At 32.7% G+C, this 22,620-nt stretch overlaps 2 protein-coding genes across 3 annotated transcripts in view; one reads left to right on the forward strand and one right to left on the reverse strand.

Annotated features, from left to right (window-relative positions):
• Positions 1–355: 355 nt before the first annotated feature.
• Positions 356–6,189, reverse strand: LOC148313983 (enoyl-CoA hydratase domain-containing protein 3, mitochondrial). The gene is made up of 7 exons (XM_088262978.1): positions 6,020–6,189; positions 5,431–5,585; positions 3,724–3,859; positions 3,547–3,645; positions 2,986–3,077; positions 2,630–2,718; positions 356–663 (listed from the first exon to the last, which is right to left on the reverse strand). Exons 1-7 carry the CDS (start codon positions 6,059–6,061, stop codon positions 377–379), a joined length of 900 nt encoding a protein of 299 aa, XP_088119104.1. The 5' UTR covers positions 6,062–6,189; the 3' UTR covers positions 356–376.
• A 1,217-nt stretch (positions 6,190–7,406) lies between these two features.
• Positions 7,407–22,620, forward strand: part of LOC148313984 (uncharacterized) — a 38,570-nt gene continuing 23,356 nt past the window's right edge. The window contains exon 1 of one of the 2 annotated variants that reach the window (XM_088263610.1): positions 7,407–7,781. In XM_088263610.1, the coding sequence (XP_088119736.1) occupies positions 7,772–7,781 (10 nt within the window). In that variant the 5' untranslated portion in view covers positions 7,407–7,771. The remainder of the gene's footprint in view (positions 7,782–22,620) is intronic. The other variant, XM_088263528.1, reaches the window with a different exon arrangement.

The raw sequence follows: 22,620 nt of genomic DNA on the forward strand, positions 1-22,620 counted from the left end.
TATTTACCATGTTTGTAATACGTATGTTCCACTGTATTACATATTTTTTTTTTTTTAACACTTCACTATCACACACATTCATTTGTAATTTGTGAGCATAGAAATGTGTTTTTGAATGTGTTAATAGAATTATGAGAAGAATTTTACTTAGGTATAAGAATGTTAACTGCAAAAATTCTGTGTCATAAAATATCAAAATATATTTCATTTTTCGATGTTTTATTTTAAAAATAAAATAACAAAAATAAGTTTTGGTAGTAACTATAGAATATTATAAGGACTTTGATATTTGTAAAAATATACATACATTTTAAATAAATAACAAGCATATATACACGTAGTGAAACCATCAATAATTATACATAACATATAACTTTTAATGTGTCCACTTTGGTTTCCTTTTGTGTGCAAAGCTGTCGATTCCTTCTTGTCCATCCGGCATGCTTATATTGCCCACCATAATGTCTTCTCCTAATTTATAAGCATCTTTTATATTCAGACTGATTTGCTTATAGTAAAACTCCTTGCCCAAAGCTATAACGGAGCGGCTCTTCTGTTTAATGGCTTCACATATCTTGTCAACTTCGGAATCCAGCTGGTCTTCTGAAACTACTTTAGTGACTAAGCCACTATTATAGGCTTCTTGAGAATTCAACGGAATGCCTAAAAGAAACATTTCATGAATTATAAAATATATTTACTATAGATGCACTATAAATGGCACAAATGATTAGAAATGAATTGCCTTAAAAATCAACAAGTTTGATTAATGCTAGGCAATATGTCTTACTCTAATGTTGAAAAAAATCAATGTAATCTCGTAAACTACGGCACAACTTTCTTTTTTTTTCATTTGTATTATGTAAACAAGACTGACAAATTTAATTTCAAACAGTTTGATGTATCTATTTGGATTGACAACGGTTTCCATTTAACATAAGGTAGATTTTTGCATCCAGTCAATTTTTTTCCGAAAGAATTTGTGTATAAGAATGAACCACCAGATAAAATTCAATGTTGACCTTACCTCCTTTGTTGCAGTGAAGTAAGCATAAATATGGATTTTTAAATAATATCAAGGGAGAGGTTCATTACGACAGTTTTTTTTCCAAATGCAGTTCACATGTTGAACAGTTTAGTTAAAATAAGGCTTAGTAAAAACAATTGCCTTTTTTTTATCTTGATATCGGAGTCAAATAAGTCAATAATTATCTCTTAATTTTACAATGTAAAATTAAGGAACATTTATTTTATTTAAAATATAAAAGACAATATTTTGTCATTGTCTTTTGGTCCAATCATGGTTGCATTTTTTTCAATGTATAATAATGGTTTATGATTTTTTTATATAATGTAGAATGTCTTACATCTGTTGAATGTGTACAAATAAGTTACAGAACTGTGTATAATTGTTTTTACGACTCCTCTGAAGTTTGTTCAATTAGCAGATAAAGCAGTTATTTTTGTAACGCAGTTCAAAGTTACGTTGTTTATTTGTGATATAGATTTTTCAATCGTGTTTTCAGCTCCTCGTAATGTGTATGATTACTATGAAATTTAGAGAAAATATTTCATAAAAATATACTTGTTTATCAACCAATATTTTATGTGTATTAAAGTTATTTATAAATATAAAAAAATGAGCTTTGAAATTGATTTTCATAATTCCTTTTGTATATATATTACATTAACATATTGGAGAGTATGGATAAAAGGGTTAGTCCATACTCTGGTTTATAAAAATATATTATTTGTATTTACATGTATGGAGATTGTAACATAGTGGTTTTTATTTAGTTTTAGGGCAGTCATCTAAAATGCTGACTTAATATTAAAAAAAATGTACTCCCCATAGTCTAGTTCTCCGAAACTCATTCACCACAAGATTATAAGTTAGATAATTTTCAAAACTTTTTGGTTTCAACCCAGTCACTGCATTCAAATCAGATGACAGTTATACCAAAAATTCATAAAATTATTTTTTAGAGAATCTTTTTTGTTTATTACGATAACAGATGTGTAGGTTACAAAGCATTTAGATAATAAATTATCCATTTAAGCTTTAACAAAGAGACATTTGATTGAATATATAATTACTACAAAACAAAAAAAAATTATCTCATGTTATCGTCAGGATGTGGGATGCATGTAAGATGCAGGCATATTTTGTGGAATTACAGCGGCCGCTAAGATCAACATAGCCTAATTTTATTATGTAACTTTACGAAAGGATATTTTTTCAGGAATATTTACACAGATGTCAGTGTATAAAAAAATAGCTACATTTTAAGCCAAAAATTATTGCAATGTCAACACTGGGTCCAGAGAAATTGAGGTTTGTATTTTGGAAAACAATGCTATCACAAACTGTGTACCAAACAGTATGCTATTATCAAGGGTGTTGCAAACTGTATGTTGACCACGGGAAAGAGTTAAAACACTAGTCAGTATACACTGCGGATTTTTTTAACATCTATACATCCTTATTTTTATCACATGAATAAAAATTACTTAGTATTGGTCGGAGAGTATTTTTTTTAAGAGAATATGTTCTACTTTGAAGATACAATTTCACAAAATATTTACAAGAAAGCGATGCTATGGTTATCAATGGTAAAAATTATAATACCTGTTAAAAGCATGTGCATCGCAGTGGATTTAGGAACACATCTTCCAACAGCTATACCGGGTGTTGAGCAGAATATCCCAAAATTGGCACTAAAATCATATGACTAGATTACTCAAATGGGGTACATATTGTAGGTTTATTAATAAAATCACTTAAATAAGTTTTTAAAATCATTATAAAACAGTACTTTACATTTAAATTACTACTCTTCATAATAGTTCAATAATAATTAAATTGATAACAAAGTTTTATGGTACAACATGTCTTGTCATACTAAAAACTAGTACCTAAATATTGTAAAAAGTGATTTTATTACAAAGTAAACAATATGTAAATATCAAAATGAAACATCTTACCCCGGAGTTGAGAAAGAACTCTTTTCCGAACAAATTGCAATATCACATGCGGCAACTAATTGGCAGCCAGCTGCAGCGGCCAATCCATTTACCTTCGGAATTGAATACAAATCGTGAATATTTATTTTCTCTGAGAATGGCAGATGTTGCTCCTAACCTATAAACGGCTTCTAATCCGCAATATGTTAGTGAAACTTAAATCTCTGAGTGAGAAGAAATTTCAGTAATGATGGTTGTGATACCATTTCATTATAAAATGGAATCATTCCTTAAAAACAGTTTGCCAAGTAACCAAATCACAGAATTTATCAAATTGTCGGGTTGTGGCCCGTGGTAAGTGTCGTGGACTCAGAGTCAGAGTTTCTTGGTTCAAACCCACTTTACCACAATTTGATACCTATTTCTAATAATCAATCGCTTAGGCTCACAGAAATAGTATGAAATTGAAATATTTGTGTAAATAATAAAAACACAAATATTTTATTTAAAAAAAAAATACATTTTGGTGTTTTGACATTGGTTTTTAGATGGTAATTTTTTTTATTGTTGATTATTTAATACCTTGGCAATAACCGGAACTGGACATTCCATTATTGAGATCATGAGTTCTGATGCTTTTTTAAATATCTTCTTATGATGTTCGACTCCCAAAACTGCTGTCTATAAAATAAATACATATAATGACCAAAAAAATTTATGAATTGAGATTTTTAACACAGGTTCACATCGTAGCATTACCAATTCCTTTAAATTATGTCCCGCTGAAAACACCGGCCCTTCAGATGATATAACAAGAGCTCGTAAATTGTTATCATGTTGATTCCTAGTGATTGCATCCACTAATGTGGTCATCATGTCATAAGAAAGTGAATTCCTTGAAAAAAAATCAAATAACAAATATTTGTTATTTACATTGCGTAGTAGTAAATTTATTTTTTTAATATATTTCTGAGCGATGGGAAATGTGTAATAATATTTTATGAATTTAAATTTCTTTCGATATTGTACTAAACAAACATCATAACATTGTGAAGATGCTGATGACTACTAATATGAAATGAAAATCAGTACTTTCATGTAAATATTCTTTTAAAATACTTATGCTTACAAGAAAAAAATTTATGGTCATGTTTGTACCAATCCACAGAATAAAGAAACAACTTCTATAAGGCAGAGGGAAATGCTGCAAAAAATTTCTGTCTTGGCGGACATCCTTCGCCTTTTCTGCATTCATAAATCTCCTGAGGCACGCACCCTGATTGTTCCGACATCTGACCTGTTCAATTTCAAGGATTTGGTGAACTTCATCATGACATGTCCTTTTCGTCCTTCCTGGATTTTTTCTTCTAGCCATATCGCATGACAAATCTGTTTCACTATTCATATGGTCTACATGCACATTCTGTCTTAACACTTCTTTCGATTCCTTATAAAAAAGCTTATCAGCCGTGTATCCTTTCCGTAGATAAATCAAAAATATCTTAATGAAGAGAATAGATCATATTTCTAAATTTCACAAATGCAAATAGTCACAATCAGGCAAAATCAGGCAAAAAACATGGCACGATCAGGTATGCCAAATACTTGAAAGTGGTCAGGTTAGGAGTCGTAACAATCGGCGGGTATGTATGAGGAGATGCATGAACGTGGAAGAGGCGAAGAATGTTTGCAAAGACAGTGTGGTGTGGCGTTCTTTTCTCTCTGCCTACCCCTGCGGAGAAGCGGCGTGATGGGTAGTTAGTTAGTTAGTTCAAATAGTCACAAATGCAAGTTCTTTAAGGTGGACACGTGGAGCGAATAGATAACGAGAGAATGACTAAGTTAATATATATATATATATATATATATATATATATATATATATATATATATATATATATATATATATATAGAACTTCCAAGAATTTGTGTAGTGTGGTTATCAACTAAGAACATATATGTGGCGAATGTGAGCGGGAAAACAGAACGAGGATGGCCGAAAAAAACTTGGCACGATCAGATCAATCAGAACCTAAAATCTGATGGTGTCAAAAGTCTGCGTAATCCGAGGGCACGTATGACTAGATTTATGGATGTGAAGGAGGCGAGGAGTATATGTCAGAACAGAAGAGTGTGGCCATCCATTCTGCCGAAATGGCGTGACGGTTGTAGCAAATATATCGTCTCTTTTATTAACTCTAGATTACGGGACATTTATAAAATTTATGATGGACATCAAATTTGTGAGGAGCATCAAGGCAACACATGTCAACAATGAAATGACAACTAGCATATTTCCTAATTTTCTACCCATATTTTATATTTGTAAAAAAAAACATGTAACACTTGTTTTTAAACGTTTTTGGTAAAATGTGAGTTTTTATTATCGTCATACATTTTACGAAAGTCCCGTATTAAAGTACATTAAACAAGTCCCGTGGTGTAGGGTTAAAATAATAATTTTACCTAGTTTTGGAATGGGCCAAAACAATATTTTGGACACCTTTATCCTGTGTACATTTTATCAATTCAGCACTACTTGTTGTGTAGTTTCCTTTCATCTCACTGGTGGTCGTTTTTTTATGAACATCCAATAAAAGCAACCTTCCATTGTTCCTTGTCTACAATAAATAATAATTATTAATAATAGACACTAGGCCCACTAAGTAGATACTGATATAATGCTGGAATGAAGGCAGTGATAAGCTTCAAGAATCAAGGATGATGAAATATCAACCTGCCCCGAATAAGATGGAACAAAACATTAACATTTAATTTTAATCTGGTTTCTAACAATATTTCTCTATATATTCAATTCGATATTGCTCAAATATACTTTTCAGGAGGGAAATAATCTATAAAAATATTATATTCCAGAATATGACGTATTTTGTTATTATGTTGTTACAAATCATGGAAACTGGGGCGTTTATTTCAAATATTTGTCAAATATTGAAGGTATTTAAATAATTCATATGGTTTTAATCAGAAAAATCCAAACAGGAAATAATACAAAATTTTACAAGATACTAATAAAAATAAAGTAAAAACTTACATGAGAATAATTAATTCCATATATTCTTCTAATGTTGTTCATTTTTCAAAATACGTAATAAAAAATATAATAAGAGTTATTTTCTATGATATAAATCTGAGACTCAAAACCAAGTTTTCAAAACTTTATGTCAACCTGACCTTATCAAAAATATCAAGATAAAAACAAGCATTAGAGTTGCCAGTTGTGATATTTAATCTCAGAATAGGCAATTTTAAAATATTTACAACCTATGCGTTTGTTTCGGTTCTTTTTGTATAATTTGGATTCATTTGTATTTTCAACACATAAATCGTGTGTTCCCACCCCATATAGAAGAATTAATAAACTTCTCAAACACGTCATTGTAAAATTAAATAGGTATTACCGTTTCATTTTCTTTTGACCGATTCATGTTATCGTATTAATTTAGTATTGCCTCGATTGTATTTTCTTGTCGAGCCAACATTCAACAGGTAAGGCCTGAATGTTGATTTTTTTATTTAAATCTTAGAGATTTACAAGTTTATTTAATAATGTCTTTAAAAAACTAAATTCGGTTTTGAAATACTGGACTCGGAAAGTTCTGCGAATTTACGCATACTCATAAATAAAAAATAAAAATTTGTACATATATTTTTTTACTCATAAAAATTTCTGTTTTTTTTTCACTCATAAAAAAAACTGTTGTAGGTGTTTAAATAATTATATTTTTGTTATGTTTTAGACAAGACTTTCTACGTGCATTTATTGTAAGTAGCGAGAAAGGAAACACCATGTGAGGTTAATAGTCAGAAGTTGGATGTAAGTATTTATCAAGAAATTGTGAATAAAAATATTGCTATTTGGAAGAATTTACAGAAAAGGGGAATTTCTTGTATTCATATTATGTTATTAGGTTTGGAAAGAATAATTTTAATGCTCAATAATTTTCATTTATGTGTCAAATACGTTTAATTTTCTTGTGTTTGGTTACAACTAGTTTCTAATATTACAGGAATTCTTCCGCCAAATAAATGTATCTACTTTTCTACGTCTACCAACACCGGGATCAAGACGAAGGTCACTAAGGTTGAGGGCACACGGGCCTTTTCCGTTTACAGAATCCCCAATGTATCAAACATATACAAAAACTATTCGTTCAATCGCCGTTGGATGGAAAAATTTCCTGTATTTTTGAGAATCTGTGGCTTAGCAGAGAAACCAAAATAAAAACAATGGATGTTCTTGATAAGTGCGGCAAGCAGGCACTACGTCGGGGCGAATTTGTGGCTTCCCAAATTTCTGTGTTATGGCCAATTATGGCAGCCCGACGTTTATGTTTCATCCAATGGAAGTAAAACCAAAGAACAAACCACAACACGTGCGTTTTTTTTTTCAAACGGAAAATATTCCGGAAGATGAATATGACGGTGCGCTGGCAGCCTAAGAAATGTCATGCATATTTCTCACTTTCGACCACTTGTGTCTGTATAAAAAATAAACAGAATCTGGGAATCATTTTTAATGTTTCTATTGTTGGTGTTTTTTCGGATAAGAGCTTTAAAACTAGACAATTTGTGCAGTCTATTAATTATCGAGCTAACAATTAATTCCTTGACATTCCATTCAAAGTTTATCAATATCGCAACACGTGGGATGACGACCAATCAGTGATCGACTTGAGTTTTGTCATGGGTCGTCATAGAAACAAGTCCCATTATTTCTGATTTCTGCTGTTTCTGGTGAACTTGTTTTCGGTTTTTGGCGTATTTTCCCGATAATAATCTGGCCATGTATGAAGGTAAAGAAACTTATTCGTAATTTTATTTTGCTTTATATTAACGTCTTACGCTTTTGTCCAAAATCTAGATGTCTATTTTTTTATTACACTATGGTAGATCTCGGTGTAATAACTAGTTTTGTTTTCATGTGTTGAAACAATGCCATATTCAGAAGGTTAAGCAACGTTACGTGCTTTTTAATAATTTGTGTAGTTTCTTTTCCCTTCCTTTACGTTATTCATTTGCTTTTAGGTTAATTTGATTATGTTGAAAATTTACATTTAAAAAAATCAATCTTTTGTTTTTTTTTTACGATTTGCCAATATGTACCTAATTGATATTTATGCAAAGCATGTCTTCTCGTGTTTTTGCCGGTGACCTTTAGCGAATCAAATCGGCTGTAAGTTGTTATCAACAATCAGGTTTTAAAAATGAATTTAACCGTTTTTTAAATAAGATTTTAAATACACGTATATACCATAAAGGGTAGCTTTATTAATACAATGTAAAAAAATAAAATGCTTCCGACTGATGATATAAGTGTAATTTTTTGTGTGTGATATAAATATAACAAAATTTAAATTCAGAATAATCCATTATGGGTGGGGGTAGGCAGAGAGGATGGAACGGTAATTTGCTTTCTCTCATTCGTTCGGTATCACGTGCCCAAACCAGCCCTTGAGACCATTTCTTGATATTTTCAATTCTTCTTCGTCGGCTATGATGGATTTGCTTCTTTCATGGTCAGTCTCCACCCTCCTCTATCCTCCGCTCGTCTCTTCAACTCGGCGTATAAGCTACAACGCATGTCGGAGATAATTTAATAACACTGGTAATTTTCAATTATAAATTATTTCATTATTTTATATATCGATCTGTGGGCCGAACATCATCTCTTAAATATATTACGCTTGACATCTACCTACCTTAAAGTAATAATTTTTAAACAAATAAATCGATATTTTGTTTTTTATTAAATGAGCCTAACCTACTTGACCTCCAAGTGACTGATTTTTAGCTAAAGCTTATTATCGTGACCTTATTTTTTAACATGTCATCAAAGATCAAGAAGAATATGGAAGTCTGGGCATTTACGGGGCTGACGACCGTCATAGGCTGGTTTAAGTGATCACTTTACACACGAGTAACATTCACCAATTCTACCCATTATTGACAACCACACTACTCAAATTCTTGGAAGCTCTATATATAAATGAACCAATTTAGAAACCTTGTTCTTGAATCACTAGAACTTCACTAGAGACATCTATTGGTGAGATATCGTGACCTTATTAAAGCTTCAATTTTATATATGTATTAAGTTTTGCAAAGTATTCTTACATCAAGGTTAGATAAAAAATTATATGCAAAAACACTCGCTTGTCAAATGAGGTTTCAGTTTTTAAGGTTTTATTAGATTGGTTATTTTATTTTTTCATTTATCCTGTCTTCCCCATGTACACGGTCCATGGTCCGATCCATCTCAGCCATCTACCTGACCATTTCGTTGGTTTACCTTGTTTATTTAAATTTTGTTTATTTTATGCCGGTCTTGACAAATATTTGACACGGTAAGATCACACTCGAAGATGCTGTATAGAAATGGTAGTTTTTTTGACAACTTTCCTGCATATTACGCCTAAATTTAAGAAAAACAATATTTTGCGATATGCCCCCTACCTATTTTTGTCTTTAACGCTTCGATATTTCGGTACCGTGCTCCGTTCACAACAATAGATAAATATCACGATGTGTGATTATTGGCTAATAAATTAATATGAAAAATCACAAGACTATCGGTGACATTCTTATTGAAATCTGTAGAGAACTAAGGGATATATGAAGGTTTAAACTTTAGATATTTGAATAAAACGAAAAACGTGCGTTCGCGTACGTCATCAAATTTCCCTCATCGAACGTTTTATGACGTCATATAGTTCATAGAGCTGTTATAGTAGAAGTGTAGATTGTTTGTATACCACTCACTACACTACCATTTGTGTTATACAAATATGAGGTGAGGGGGGAGTGGGAGGGTGGACCATAGACATCAATAAATAGAGCCGCCAATAATTTAGCAATTACACCAACATTAAAATAACTCCATCGTTTCGGTGACGTCATTCATTGCCAACTTACGTAAAAAACGGTTTTTCGTAGGCGAATTTTCCAAAGGAAAATGATGAATTAAATTATTAATTATATCGGCTGTTATAAACACAAAACGAGTCTATTACAATCTTTTATAGGTTGAGTATGTTAAATCAGATATTCCTCCCGTCTGATAAAGATCCATGAAGTGCTGATCAGAGGCGTAGGTTATTTTGTGAACAGCACAGTGTGTTCCACAAACGCCTTTGCCTACATAAATATTATAATATGGGGTATTTATGGACAAGATTTTCGAGTCACTAACTGTGCATTTTTGTTTATGACCTTGTTTTATCCCCGATGCATTTTATATGATTATAATTATATCCAAATAAACAAATCAATAACAAAATCGTGTTGATTTCGTGACCAAGGTTACTCGTCCAAACAATGTAATGATAGCTAGCACACCGTGCTTCTATAATTTTTTCCCTTCCTCACATGAAAGGTTAATGAATTTATGCAACGTTGCCCTGTGAAATATAACCCCGAGGATGCTCTACACTTTATTAATATATTTTAATTTTAAGGATAGAAGCAGTGAAACCAATATGAAATTCGGTATGACTGCAATGAATTGGTTCCAATTTCCAAAACTCTTTGTTACGGCAGTGTCGGAGTTCTTCACGAGTGTTTTTGCCTAGAATTTCCACTCATAAATTACATGAATTGTAGTAACTTTCAACATAAAGAGTAAATCCACTCACAATTAGGTATACGCTATAAAACTTATATAAAGTTGAAGGTCAATTAGGACCACGATAAGCGGTGTAGCATAAGCCTTAGCTAGATTTCACTTGGACGGTAATTTAAGATAGGTACAGTCGGAGTTCTACAGTCTTCCTCTACTGGAGTCCAAACGCGTTCTTACGCTAAATTGTTTTATCCGTGTTTTTTATCACCTCGGTAAACTTTCCTCTTCCATATTCATTCCGTATGCGGAGCAGAAACATATATTTATGCACTATGCATATTTACATACATATATACGAACATCCGAACTCTCCTTTTAGGTCACAAGTCATGTGTGACATCCAAATTCAGGCCAACGTTTCACACTTGACTTACTCAGTGATTCATCGGAGACTGCATTTTAATATGAGCAAAGTATTGTCTGAGCTAAATCGCCTTCATTTATGCAAGAACATGATTGATTTTACCTGTCTGTATTTTTGAAATGGTAAACCTCTTTCTGCTTCTCTTAACCTCTTAGTATAGCTTAACACTAGACTATGATTCTATTTCAGACGTGGAGGATACCAGAAGCGTGTAACAAGCGTGTGTCCTATTTCTGAAATCGAACTGTGAAAATGGATATAAGCTTATTATCATTAATAGTGTTTCATTTATCTTCAAAGACTTCTTCCTCGATTTTGCTATGACCGCAGTTATTTGTTACCCTTTGAGTTGCAGTGTGCCATTTTGTTTTTCAGCAATAAATTGAATATATACAATTTATTGTATTATAATTTAACATACATCTTACTTAGGATGTAATTTTTCCCCACAACTGAAAAATATATTGTTTTTGTAGTTTCGAATAAAAATCCTATACGCGCATAAAAATATGATTTCGGAATTATATAAGGTGACTTTGAAAAGCCATTCATAGATTACTCAAGTAAGCATCTAGACTCCCCAGCCCTGTTTAAAACCTCGTTGTTCCCTGCATATTCCGACCAATGAATCCCCAACATGCCCCTGTAGCACCACATCTTAAACGCCTCCAATCACCTTCGTTCTGCCTGCCCGATAGTCCACGTTTCGCTTCCATATAACAATATACTCTAAACTAGAGATTTAATTAGATTTTAAATCTGAAATTTTATGCACTGACCCTATAAAATCGATTAATAATAAATAATAAATAATGCAGGCATTAATGACTTCTGATGCACTGTACCCGTATAAGGGTTTTCACCTCATTACGAAGGTTATCAATCCAGATTCATGATCGAGTCCGTTATGGAACTTATTGGCATTTCTGTATTTGTGAATGATTATGGAACTCGCCACATTGGTAACGTTTTTATAATTTATTTTAATTTCCTGATCACTTTTAAAATTAGTATTCAATGTGAACGGTTGCGTTAGCTTAGTACTCTTTTGAACCTCATGAAAGGTGAATATTTTTTATCTACTAAGAGTAGTGCGTGCTGTGTAGGTACTCTAATTTGTCTGAGGCCTACTATTTTCAAAATATTTCGAAAATAGAATACACTATTCCTTATGGTAAAGTTGGCACAATTGAAACATCGCCAACATGGTTTACGGTAAGGAATTATTTTATTTTTACAATTAAAATATTGCCAGTGGGCCCCTTCTTCTAAAGTATTGCAATTTTTTGCTAACCTGTTTGAGGATTTATTTATTTTATTTAACTTTATTAAACGCACAATTAAAATTACTTTTCTCAAGGATTTTTTTTTTTATAAAATCAACATAAACATGCCCAGTAGTTGACTAGATAATTAGAACGTGTGTTTTTTTACTTAAATCATAATATCTCGTATCCAGTTTTATCTACCTACTGTCAGGCTTTTCAGTGGAGGTAGGCAGAGATATGATACCAAAAACGTTATAGCATTTATTCGGCGTTCTACCCACCTCTTTGCACTTGTGATCCTGGCTTCATTTGATACTTGCATACATACATTTATGTTTCTGTCCGGTATGATATCTTCATCAAATCGTAATGTGTTAAACATCCCAGAGATAGTCAGTAAAATTAATAAAACCTCAATTTTCGTCCCTGGCACGCTTCAGCGAACGAGCAATGACGTATGTTTAGTAATACCCCGCTTAACTCCAACCCTATTTACGCTGTTTCGCTATAACGCTGTCTTAATAGCGTAGTTCAGTGATTCGCCGAGGAACCGAAAAATTCAATCTTTTACCCGGGGATTTCCTAATATTTATTCGGTCGAGTGTATGACGGTTCGACTCCCAATTAATTTATACCGTTTCAGTCGTGTGTAAGGTGTGTGCAGTTGCATGTTTATATAAGTATGTATGTACTGCAATACTATTTTGTCGTTTGAAACGCACTAGTTTTTGTATATAAAATCGCGGTAATTGTACACTGCGCACAAAAATGAGACTTTCGTGCAAGGAAGTATGTCAAAAGTTACTTATTTTTATTATTTCGTAATAGGCGAACATATAAGGTAATTGCAATTTCTCATTTCCAACCTTGGATCGCGGATAGATATAAATTTTAATTTAACTATCGCGCAAATAAATATCTAGAAAAGTAATGCTACAGCCGAATTATATTTCCTTGTATCGAGAATTAGCAATTTTTCGTAATATACAACTCTCCCACAGCTGTACAAAACCGCGAATCAAATTAGAATAACAATACCTACACATTCTGCACCCAACCGCTTTAAGTATTACAAATTTTATTAATTCACACTAAAATCGGAAAATATTGTCAACGTCAATTTTTTGCAATGACGCGGCGCGATGTCGTTAATACAAATAAATCGTTATGTATTTTTTGTAGTATTTATCTACCTGTACGTATATTAAGAAGTTTATATTTTAGCATATTTTTTATGAGAACGAGTTTAAAAGAAGCAATCCAATAAAACCTGGTATTTTCACGATAAAAAATGAGTAGATTATATAAAAAAAATACATTTGAATTTATAAAAATAAAACACTTGCGTACGACTACTTTTGAATTGATTAATCTAAACGCGACTTATTATAGAACTATAGATGTTTTCGTCAACGGGTGAAAATACAGTTTGTGTTTTCAGGATATTAATTCGTCTTTTCTCTCTCCTTAAGTATTTTTTTCTCTTTTTTGTTTTGTAAATAAAAATAACACTTGATATTATTTTTTGACATCTCATCAAAGATGAAGAAGAATATGGAGGTCTGGGCATTTACGGGGCTGACGACCGTCATAGGCTGATTTAAGTGATCACTTTACACACGTGTAACATTCACCAATTCTACCCATTATTAAATTATAAGCTTAAGTAATAAAAATGAAAATGGTATTTTCTGGCGTTTCTCGTGTGTGTGATTGAAATCCAGGATTCGGACCTCACATACTAATATAAGAGTTTCTGCTTAATAAAGAGCTTCTTTACATCTCACCAATAGATGTCTTTAGTGAAGTTCTAGTGATTCAAGAATAAGGTTTCTAAATTGGTTCATATATATATATACATAGAACTTCCAAGAATTTGAGTGGTGTGGTTGTCAATAATGGGTAGAATTGGTGAATGTTACACGTGTGTAAAGTGATCACTTAAATCAGCCTATGACGGTCGTCAGCCCCGTAAATGCCCAGACCTCCATATTCTTCTTCATCTTTGATGAGATGTCAAAAAATAATATGAAAATAACTCCTGTAATTGGAGACAATCCAGATTTTGTGAACAAGTATTTGGACACACTCAAAATGTTGTAAATAACACTTGACACTGACAGAAACATCCTTGCACTGGGTAACTGCCAAATAAATTAATTTAAAAAAATAAAAATCGTTAAGCCTAACTTGTATTTTTTTCTTATGTTTTGTGATTGATTTTTGATTTTTAATGTTATGTGTCATTTATGTTATACCAAAAAAAAAAATACTCGGGGTCCCGGGTGCGATTCCCAGAAGGGGGTTCAAATAAATATAAGTGATTTTTCACTCTAATACTACCCTGGCCTGATACCTGAAGCGGAGGGCTGATCACCTCTCCTTCATGTATTAACGATCAAGATAACACTGCGTTTATATGATGCAGTGCCCTATGCACCATCGGGTGAGGATAAGGGTTTGAAGAAGAAAAATAATAACTGACACTTGATTATCTAGATGTTTTATACATCTAGTATTATGCAGATCATAATATGACGAAGAAATATAAGTGCAAATATGTATATGTATAACTTCCATGTTTTTATGTGTATGTATTATTATTGATAGTATGATCCATATATCGACTCGATATCTGAAGCTGCAAGATTATAACTCACTACTCACGATTCGCCGATAACCGAGTCACCTATAACCTATAACCCTCGACTCAGGAAAATCTCTCGAGGAAACCAAAAGTCATCATCGAGGGGTTAATATAAATAAACTTATAACGATCACGTTTTATTATAATAAGTGCAAGATCTTACAAAAATGCACGCGACTCGGCTCACGGATATCGCTCACTCTTTTCAAGAACGTCATAAATCAAAAAACTTGATTTTTCAGGAGAACGTTTTTAAAGTTTAAAAATATAACACAATGTGTCAAAAATAAATATCAAGCCACTTATTGAACTTTTTGCTGTGCAACAGATCTTTTTAGGTAAAACCTGAAGGTTTTTTCTACATTTTAAAAATATTTAGTATGTTTAAAAAAATAATTAAACAATACCTTTTCTTCAAAATGCAAAAACAACATTTTCTGCCCTGTAGCGGGTAAATATAAGGTTAAAAATATGCCTCTTTTGCTGGGATATAGTATATTTCAGGGCATTCCGAAAACATGTACAACTGAAAATTGACGTTTTTTGATTTATGATGTTCTTGAAAGGAGTGAGCGATATGTCTCGTCTCACGCGGTTAGTTTTGTTGGTTCCATAGGATTTATTTATATTTCCCTCGAGTAATCCAGAATTACCAGACGCTTTCCTTGAACTAGAGTGAAAAACCAATATAATTAGAGATCCCCTTGTCCCTGCCATCGTTTTGTGACATTAACGATGTTTTCTCACTACTTCTTTATTTCTTCCTTTACCGTTCCGAGCTCTTTTCATCTCGGGAAGATTACGACAGATACACAAACAACGAAGGAAACATCAAAACTTTTACGGCGTGTTTTAAAATTGTAATACATTTGTTTTTTTTTTTTTAATACTTTGCTATGTGATTTTAAATTATTAAAAAAATTATTAAAATCCTTATCCGCACCCCAATGGTGCATAGGACACTGCTTCATATAAATGCAGTGTTATCTTGATCGTTTACGCATGAAGGAAAGGTGATCAGCCCTCCGCTTCAGGTACCAGTCCAAGGTAATATTGAATAAATATTACAGTGAAAAAATCACTTATATTTATTTGACCCCCCCTGGGAATCGAACCCGGGACCTCCAGAACGGTAGCCGAGCGTGCTGACCATTACACTACGGAGGCGGACGAAATTTTGATTTTAAAACAAGCTAAAAATGTATAGTAAAATCTAATTAATAATAAATAAAATCAAGATTATTTATAAGCTAGTTCACCTTTTTGCTTTTCTAAAAAAAAGGAAAATGAAAAAAATAACATCGATATTTTTATCATTTAGCGAAATTTAATACAAAAAACAACTATTCGAAATACCTTTTTTTGTAAAGCCTCCACTCGGTTACGAGTAATTTGAAATTTTGTGAAATTTTTAATGTTTTAATTTTCGAAACACCTTCTTCTTCTTGGTGTGTCTTTAATAGAGAGATCAGTCTCCTGCGATGTCGATACGCAGCTGTCAATCCATCTCTTTGGTGGTCTACCCGAGTGTTGATTACCTTGGGGTTGGCCGTACAATGCAATACCTCAAATATAAAATTGACCGAAAACTTTTGACCAACATTTTTCAACTGTAGAAAGGAAACATTTTTTCTTCTCTTAAGTCCCTACCCGCACGCAAATGGTGCATAGGGAACCATATCTAATCGACGCGGTATTAACTTGATCGTGAATAAGGCAAGGTAATCAGTACTGCGGTCCGGTTTATTCGATATATGAGTAGAATAAGTTTGATGGGATACAGATGATGTAAGGAGCTCAGGGCGAAAGACATTACCGCAAGTATTTGAAATACGTTATCATGCCTAGTTTTCCTAGGTCTTCCTCTGCATCTATCATCAACCACATTCGCCTCATAAATTTGTTTAACTGTCCTTTCTTCACTCATTCGATTCACATGTCCAAACCATCTCAGCACACCTTTCTTAATTTTTGTCGATAACGCTTATCTCAGCCTTGCATTCTTTCCTCATATCACCCCTTACATACAGCGAAATAAGCATAAAACAATTTATAACCCGACAAAAACTTTTTCTCTCCAATATTGGAAAATCCAAATTATAGCGCCGTGGCGTGGTTGGGTAGACGCTCGACTGCGATACTGGCGTCGCGGGTTCAATTCCCGCCAATTGCAAAATAAATTCAAGAAAGATTTATTTTCAATTGGTCTGGGTGTTTGTGATGTATTTTTCACATTTACATTCTCTATCCTTATTATCCTACCTGCAGACAAGCCTTTAATAGAGGCTTTGCGGGTTATTCCTTTTTTTTTAATGTTTCAAGTAATATCTCTAAAAGACTAATGGTATGTTTCCGTGAGTTGACATTTTATTTAGAATGACCGCATAATTGTCAACATGACAGTAATACATAATTGCTATGTTAATGTTACCTCTCGTCAATCGATGAATTTTAGGATAGGCTGTGTTCGCAGCTCGTAAACCAACAACCTTGGGATATTTTAATCACGTTGGAAACTTTTCGAAGAAGCGAACAAAATTCCCAGAAAACAAAATCTTCTTCAAAAAATATATAAGTCATAAAAAGTTTGTTTTAAAATGTGTGTGTTAACATCTAAACATAGATGAAGAATAATATGGAAGTCTGGGCATTTACGGGGCTTACGACCATCATAGGTTTATGTTATCACTTCACACACGTGAACATTCATTAAAGTGTGAAATAATATGATAAATATGATAAAAAATCATTTATTTTTTGATTCGGCGTTTAATTGGTAACACTCCATTTTAATTTATTTATTAATTGTTAAAACTAAACACAGATTTTATGAGTCTACTAAGTTGTATTTTATTGTTAAAAAACACATAAAAATTAATATTGTGACAGTTGTTATGCATTATCAAACGAATGTTTTAAAATGCAAATTTAAAATACAGCTTAGTAGACTCAAAAAATCTGTGTTTGATTTAACAATTAATACACAAATGATAAATAACTCCTATAATTGTAGATATTCCAGATTTGTGAACAAGTACTTGGACACACTCAAAATGTTGTTTAAATATGTCGCTCACTCCTTTCAACAATGTCATATATCAAAAATCGTCGATTTTCAGTTGTGCGATGTTACGAGCATGTTCCGAGCCCAGTCTATGCATTATGTAAATCAAGATGCTTAATGTCTTATATACTTTTATTTATTGTTTACATATCGCTCACTCCTTTCAACAACGTCATAGATCGAAAATTTTCAATTTTCAGTTGTTCCTGTTTTCGGAATGCCCAGAAAATGTACTATATCCCAGAAAAAGCGGCATATTTTTATCTTAATATTTACCCGCTACAGGGCAGAAAGTGTTGTTTTTGCGTTTTGAAGAAAAGGTATTGTTTTATTATTTTTTTTAAATATACTTAATGTTTTTCAAATGGAGAAAAAACATTCAGGTTTTACCTAAAAAGATCTGTTGCACTGTAAAAAGTTCAATAAGTGGCTTGATATTTATTTTTAATACATTTCATTATATGTTTAAACTATAAAAACGATCTCCTGAAAAATCAAGTTTTTTGAAATATTATAACGTTGTTGAAAGGAGTGAGCGATGTGTTATTTTTTAAAGCACGAGTCAAAGCTCCGAATTTAGCATAACAATTTCATCTCTGACCGGTTTTTCTAGTTGAACTTAAATTTTGGTTAGCTTATCACGTATTTTCGTAGGTTCTAGGACCACATCCGCCTCTGAGAATCTGTAATCATCCCTGTTTCAATATGTCTACGTGACTGATTTTCTTATTGCCTCTGCTTATCAACATCATCGTAAATAGTTATGCTAGTCTCTATTCTCTATTCTACTCAGAAAGATCGGTCGTAAAAACGAACGGCCGCGGAGTATGATTTGATGAACTTTTAATGTACAACTCATCGCATGAAGGTCCAGCACTCGTTAAATCGCAACTTAATTTTCTCTGAACTCAGGTAACATTTGACGTAATTGTTTTTTTTTCTTTCTTACACACCATTTCTGCATTGAAAAAATAAGTTTATCTTCGAAATAAATATATGGTTTTGAAAAGAAAAGAGTTATTATACAAATACTTGATTTAAAGAGAGATTGTAAGCCAATAATTTGTATCTTTTGATATATTAAATGGCATAGAATCTAAAACAGTTTTTGGTTCCTTGTATAAAATTTGGTCCTGGTGGGATAATAGATATTTCAGGTTAATCGTTGAAATACAACGGGTAAGGAGGTAAAAAAAAATATATTCAAAAAAGCAAAAAAATATCCAATATACAATCCTTAAAAATCTGGCGTGAACAGACGTGTGTACTCTCCGGCGGTCGGCCGGTGATTGATTTCTGTGTTTGCGTTGTATCCCCTTAATGTGTATCTCAAATGTCAATCTGTTTTTATGTCAATCTTTTTTTAAGTTTACACTACTGCATAGTTTTTTTTAGAAATCGTAACAATTGAACGATGGGTCGACACTGCATTGTCAAACTAAATAAAATATATTATGTTTGATTTAAATTTTACTTGGTAATATTACTAAAAATCAATTATGAGACGTGTAATTATGAGATATGTTTCGATGCATTCCGCGTCACACAAGGTGTTAGATATTTTAAAAGGATAATTATGCAGAATGCATCGAAACACGTGTCACAATAGATTTTAAGAATAGTGCTATTTACCAAGTAAAACTTTAATTAAAAATGTATTAGGTACACAAAGTGACTACCGAATCAATTTGTTAAAATAAATAATATCTGTTATAAAATGATCTGGGTGTTTCATAAATTCACATAACAAAAAAGACCATACAGTTTTAAATGAGGTTTTAATACAGTTTTTTTAAACGAATCAGAAAGTTGTTGAAAGCGCCTACGACATTTTGACAGTTATTAGCATTCTTACCGTTTGTTTGACATTTTGATTTGATTCGATATTTCCGTTGTGTAATATAAATTTATATTATCGGGTGTATATAACCTGTAGGTTGCAGTTACAAAAATATGGATATACATTTAATTAATCATTTAAAAAATACATATTATTGTGAATTTAAACGTTTAAATGAATTATTTAAAAAATCATATTATTGGTTGTGAATTTATGTGTTCTCGTTATTCACTACCTGTTGTTTGGACATTTTATGAGGTCAGAATAACACATTTGATGTCAGTTTTTTTTTTAATGTGTGACTCCAACATCTTACACCTACGCCTTTGTGTTTATGATGCTTTTCAAACAGATGGTATCTGAATTTATGGTATACGAATAATAAGTGTATTGAGGCATTGTATGTATTAGACAAATTATTGTTAATAATATATCATACGTAAAAATTAAATCCTAAAAGGCATCTCAGTGCCAAATTTCATATTACGAGGTACATTATATACAGTGGAACCTCTCATACCGAGTAATTCGCATAACGAACAAAAAAGTGAAATAGTTGCTCCCTTAACGAGCGACATTTCGCATAACGAGTTTCAGAGAATGGGCAAGTCCCTTTTACACGACATTCACTTGTGAGCCGGGTCTTCCGCGCCAGTCAAAACAAAGAATGTTTCGCTATACGAGTAAGATTCTGGAACGAATTATGCTCGTTTTGAGAGGTTGCACTATACTCTACTAATACCCGTATTCATAAATTTCGGTAATATTTAAAAAGATTCTCACCACCTGTATCCTAGCTTCATCCGGTTATAGCTATCGTTCATCTAGTGAATTAGCCATAGCGATGCTTAAAAGTAATGTAAACGCAGCCCAATATCATTGCTTAGCGATATTTCCAACGATAATAGTAGAAATTTGGAATAAGTCTATATTTCTAGCACTTTCTCTATGCTTTCGCTCGTTCAAGAAGCGTCAGTTTGACAGGTGGTTTTGTTTTTCTGGACCAATATTATTAGATGACAATATATCGTTTTTTACTCTCTGAAAATGTTACAAAATCATACGCGATACCTACTAACCTATGCTGAACATTTTACCGGTGATAGATCGAAGGCGAATGACATGACAGGCTTGCGTTTTTTACCGCTTTTATGTACGTCAAAATTTATCGTAAACAACTTACAAATTTATAAACTGAACCATGGAAAATGGTTCAGTTTATAAATTTGTAAGAATAATTAGGTGGTTCAGAATAGAAATTTGCAAGCATTGCTTTTAAATTTGAGCGCTATGTGCAACTATTGTCGTCTTTTGGAATTTTTCTAGGTGAGATGAGAATTAGTCGTTTTAACGAATCATCGACCCTCAGAAAACAGGTTGTTTTTTAAAGCAATTTTTTTTTACGCCATTTGGGTTGAATCTCCATTGTCATACTTTTAAAATTACTGTAAATTCGCTACCAATAACTAGGGGTGAGGAACCTTTTCATTTCTAAAGACCCGATTCGAGTCAATCCATCGACGACTTTTCGAGTTTTTACATATAAAGATATTTGGATTTATTTGTTTAAAAAATATCATAAATCAAAACACCGTATCAGGTTGGCTGGGAGGCCGCATGCTGCCAGAAAGTCGCATGTTCGCAAACCCCTGGTTTGTGGTAAACTAATAACACGTCAATTTTGTTGCTAATTTTGATGAAATTACGATTTGATGTCATTGCCTTTGGCTGCAGATGTTACTAGCGTAAATTTATACGCGTGTATGGGAATTTATCGGGCAAATAATTAATGGACGGTCCTTGTATATATGTAAACATAAATTTTAAGCAGAAATCGCCATTAAAAAAATCTCTAGAAAACAAAAACTTGCGATTAACATAGTTTTTGTTTTAATTAACTAACTAACTAACCATCACGCCGCTTCCCCGCAGGGGTAGGCAGTGAGAATAGAACGCCACACCACTCTGTCTTTGTAAACATTCCTCGCCTCTTCCACGTTCATGCGTCTCCTCATACATACTCGCCGATTGTTACGACTCCTAACCTGACCACTTTCAAGTATTTGGCATACCTGATCATGCCATGTTTTTCTCGGTCTTCCTCTGCTTCTTTTTCCAATTACATTCGCCTCATAAATTTGTTTTACCGTTCTTTCCTCACTCATTCGTTCTACATGTCCAAACCATCTCAACACAACTTTCTTAATTTTATCGATATTATTTTTTTAAATTATGTTTTTGATTATCCGTGTGTTTCCCGATGGAATATCCTTTCTTCCTAATTTGATCGGAGTTGACTGACCTTTCGTTCTCCTTCGCTCTTCGTTACCGTTAACTCAATAATCTCTTATTTGGTATCACACTGGTTTATACCTTATTGATCAAACTCCTTTCTCTTGGCAATTGATACGTACCTGAAGATTAAAAGGAATCGTATTTCGTTACGCGCTACGCCGCACGCAGCCGCGAGAATTTACCCTTGCACACATATACCATAAGTATATCGAATTAATATTATGTATTATGATAATCAATACCTAGTTTGACAAAATTCAACTTATTAGGTTCACGCGGTTCGTCTGTTAAAACTGAATATCGTTTTTTTTTCTTCGAAAACAATCTTAGAAATAAGGATGGAATATTGATGTTTCGACTTGAGTTAAAATAACTACAAAAAAACTAACTAACTAACCATCACGCCGCTTCCCCGCAGGGGTAGTCAGAGAGAATCGAACGCCACACCACTCTGTCTTTGCAAACATTCTTTGCCTCTTCTACATTCATGCATCTCCTCATACGTACCCGACGATTATTACGACTCCTGATCCGGC

The sequence above is a fragment of the Brachycentrus maculatus genome, unplaced genomic scaffold (assembly GCF_059751285.1).
Source record: "Brachycentrus maculatus isolate JH-2025_06_01 unplaced genomic scaffold, ASM5975128v1 h1tg000003l, whole genome shotgun sequence".
In the NCBI taxonomy this organism is placed as follows: domain Eukaryota; kingdom Metazoa; phylum Arthropoda; class Insecta; order Trichoptera; family Brachycentridae; genus Brachycentrus; species Brachycentrus maculatus.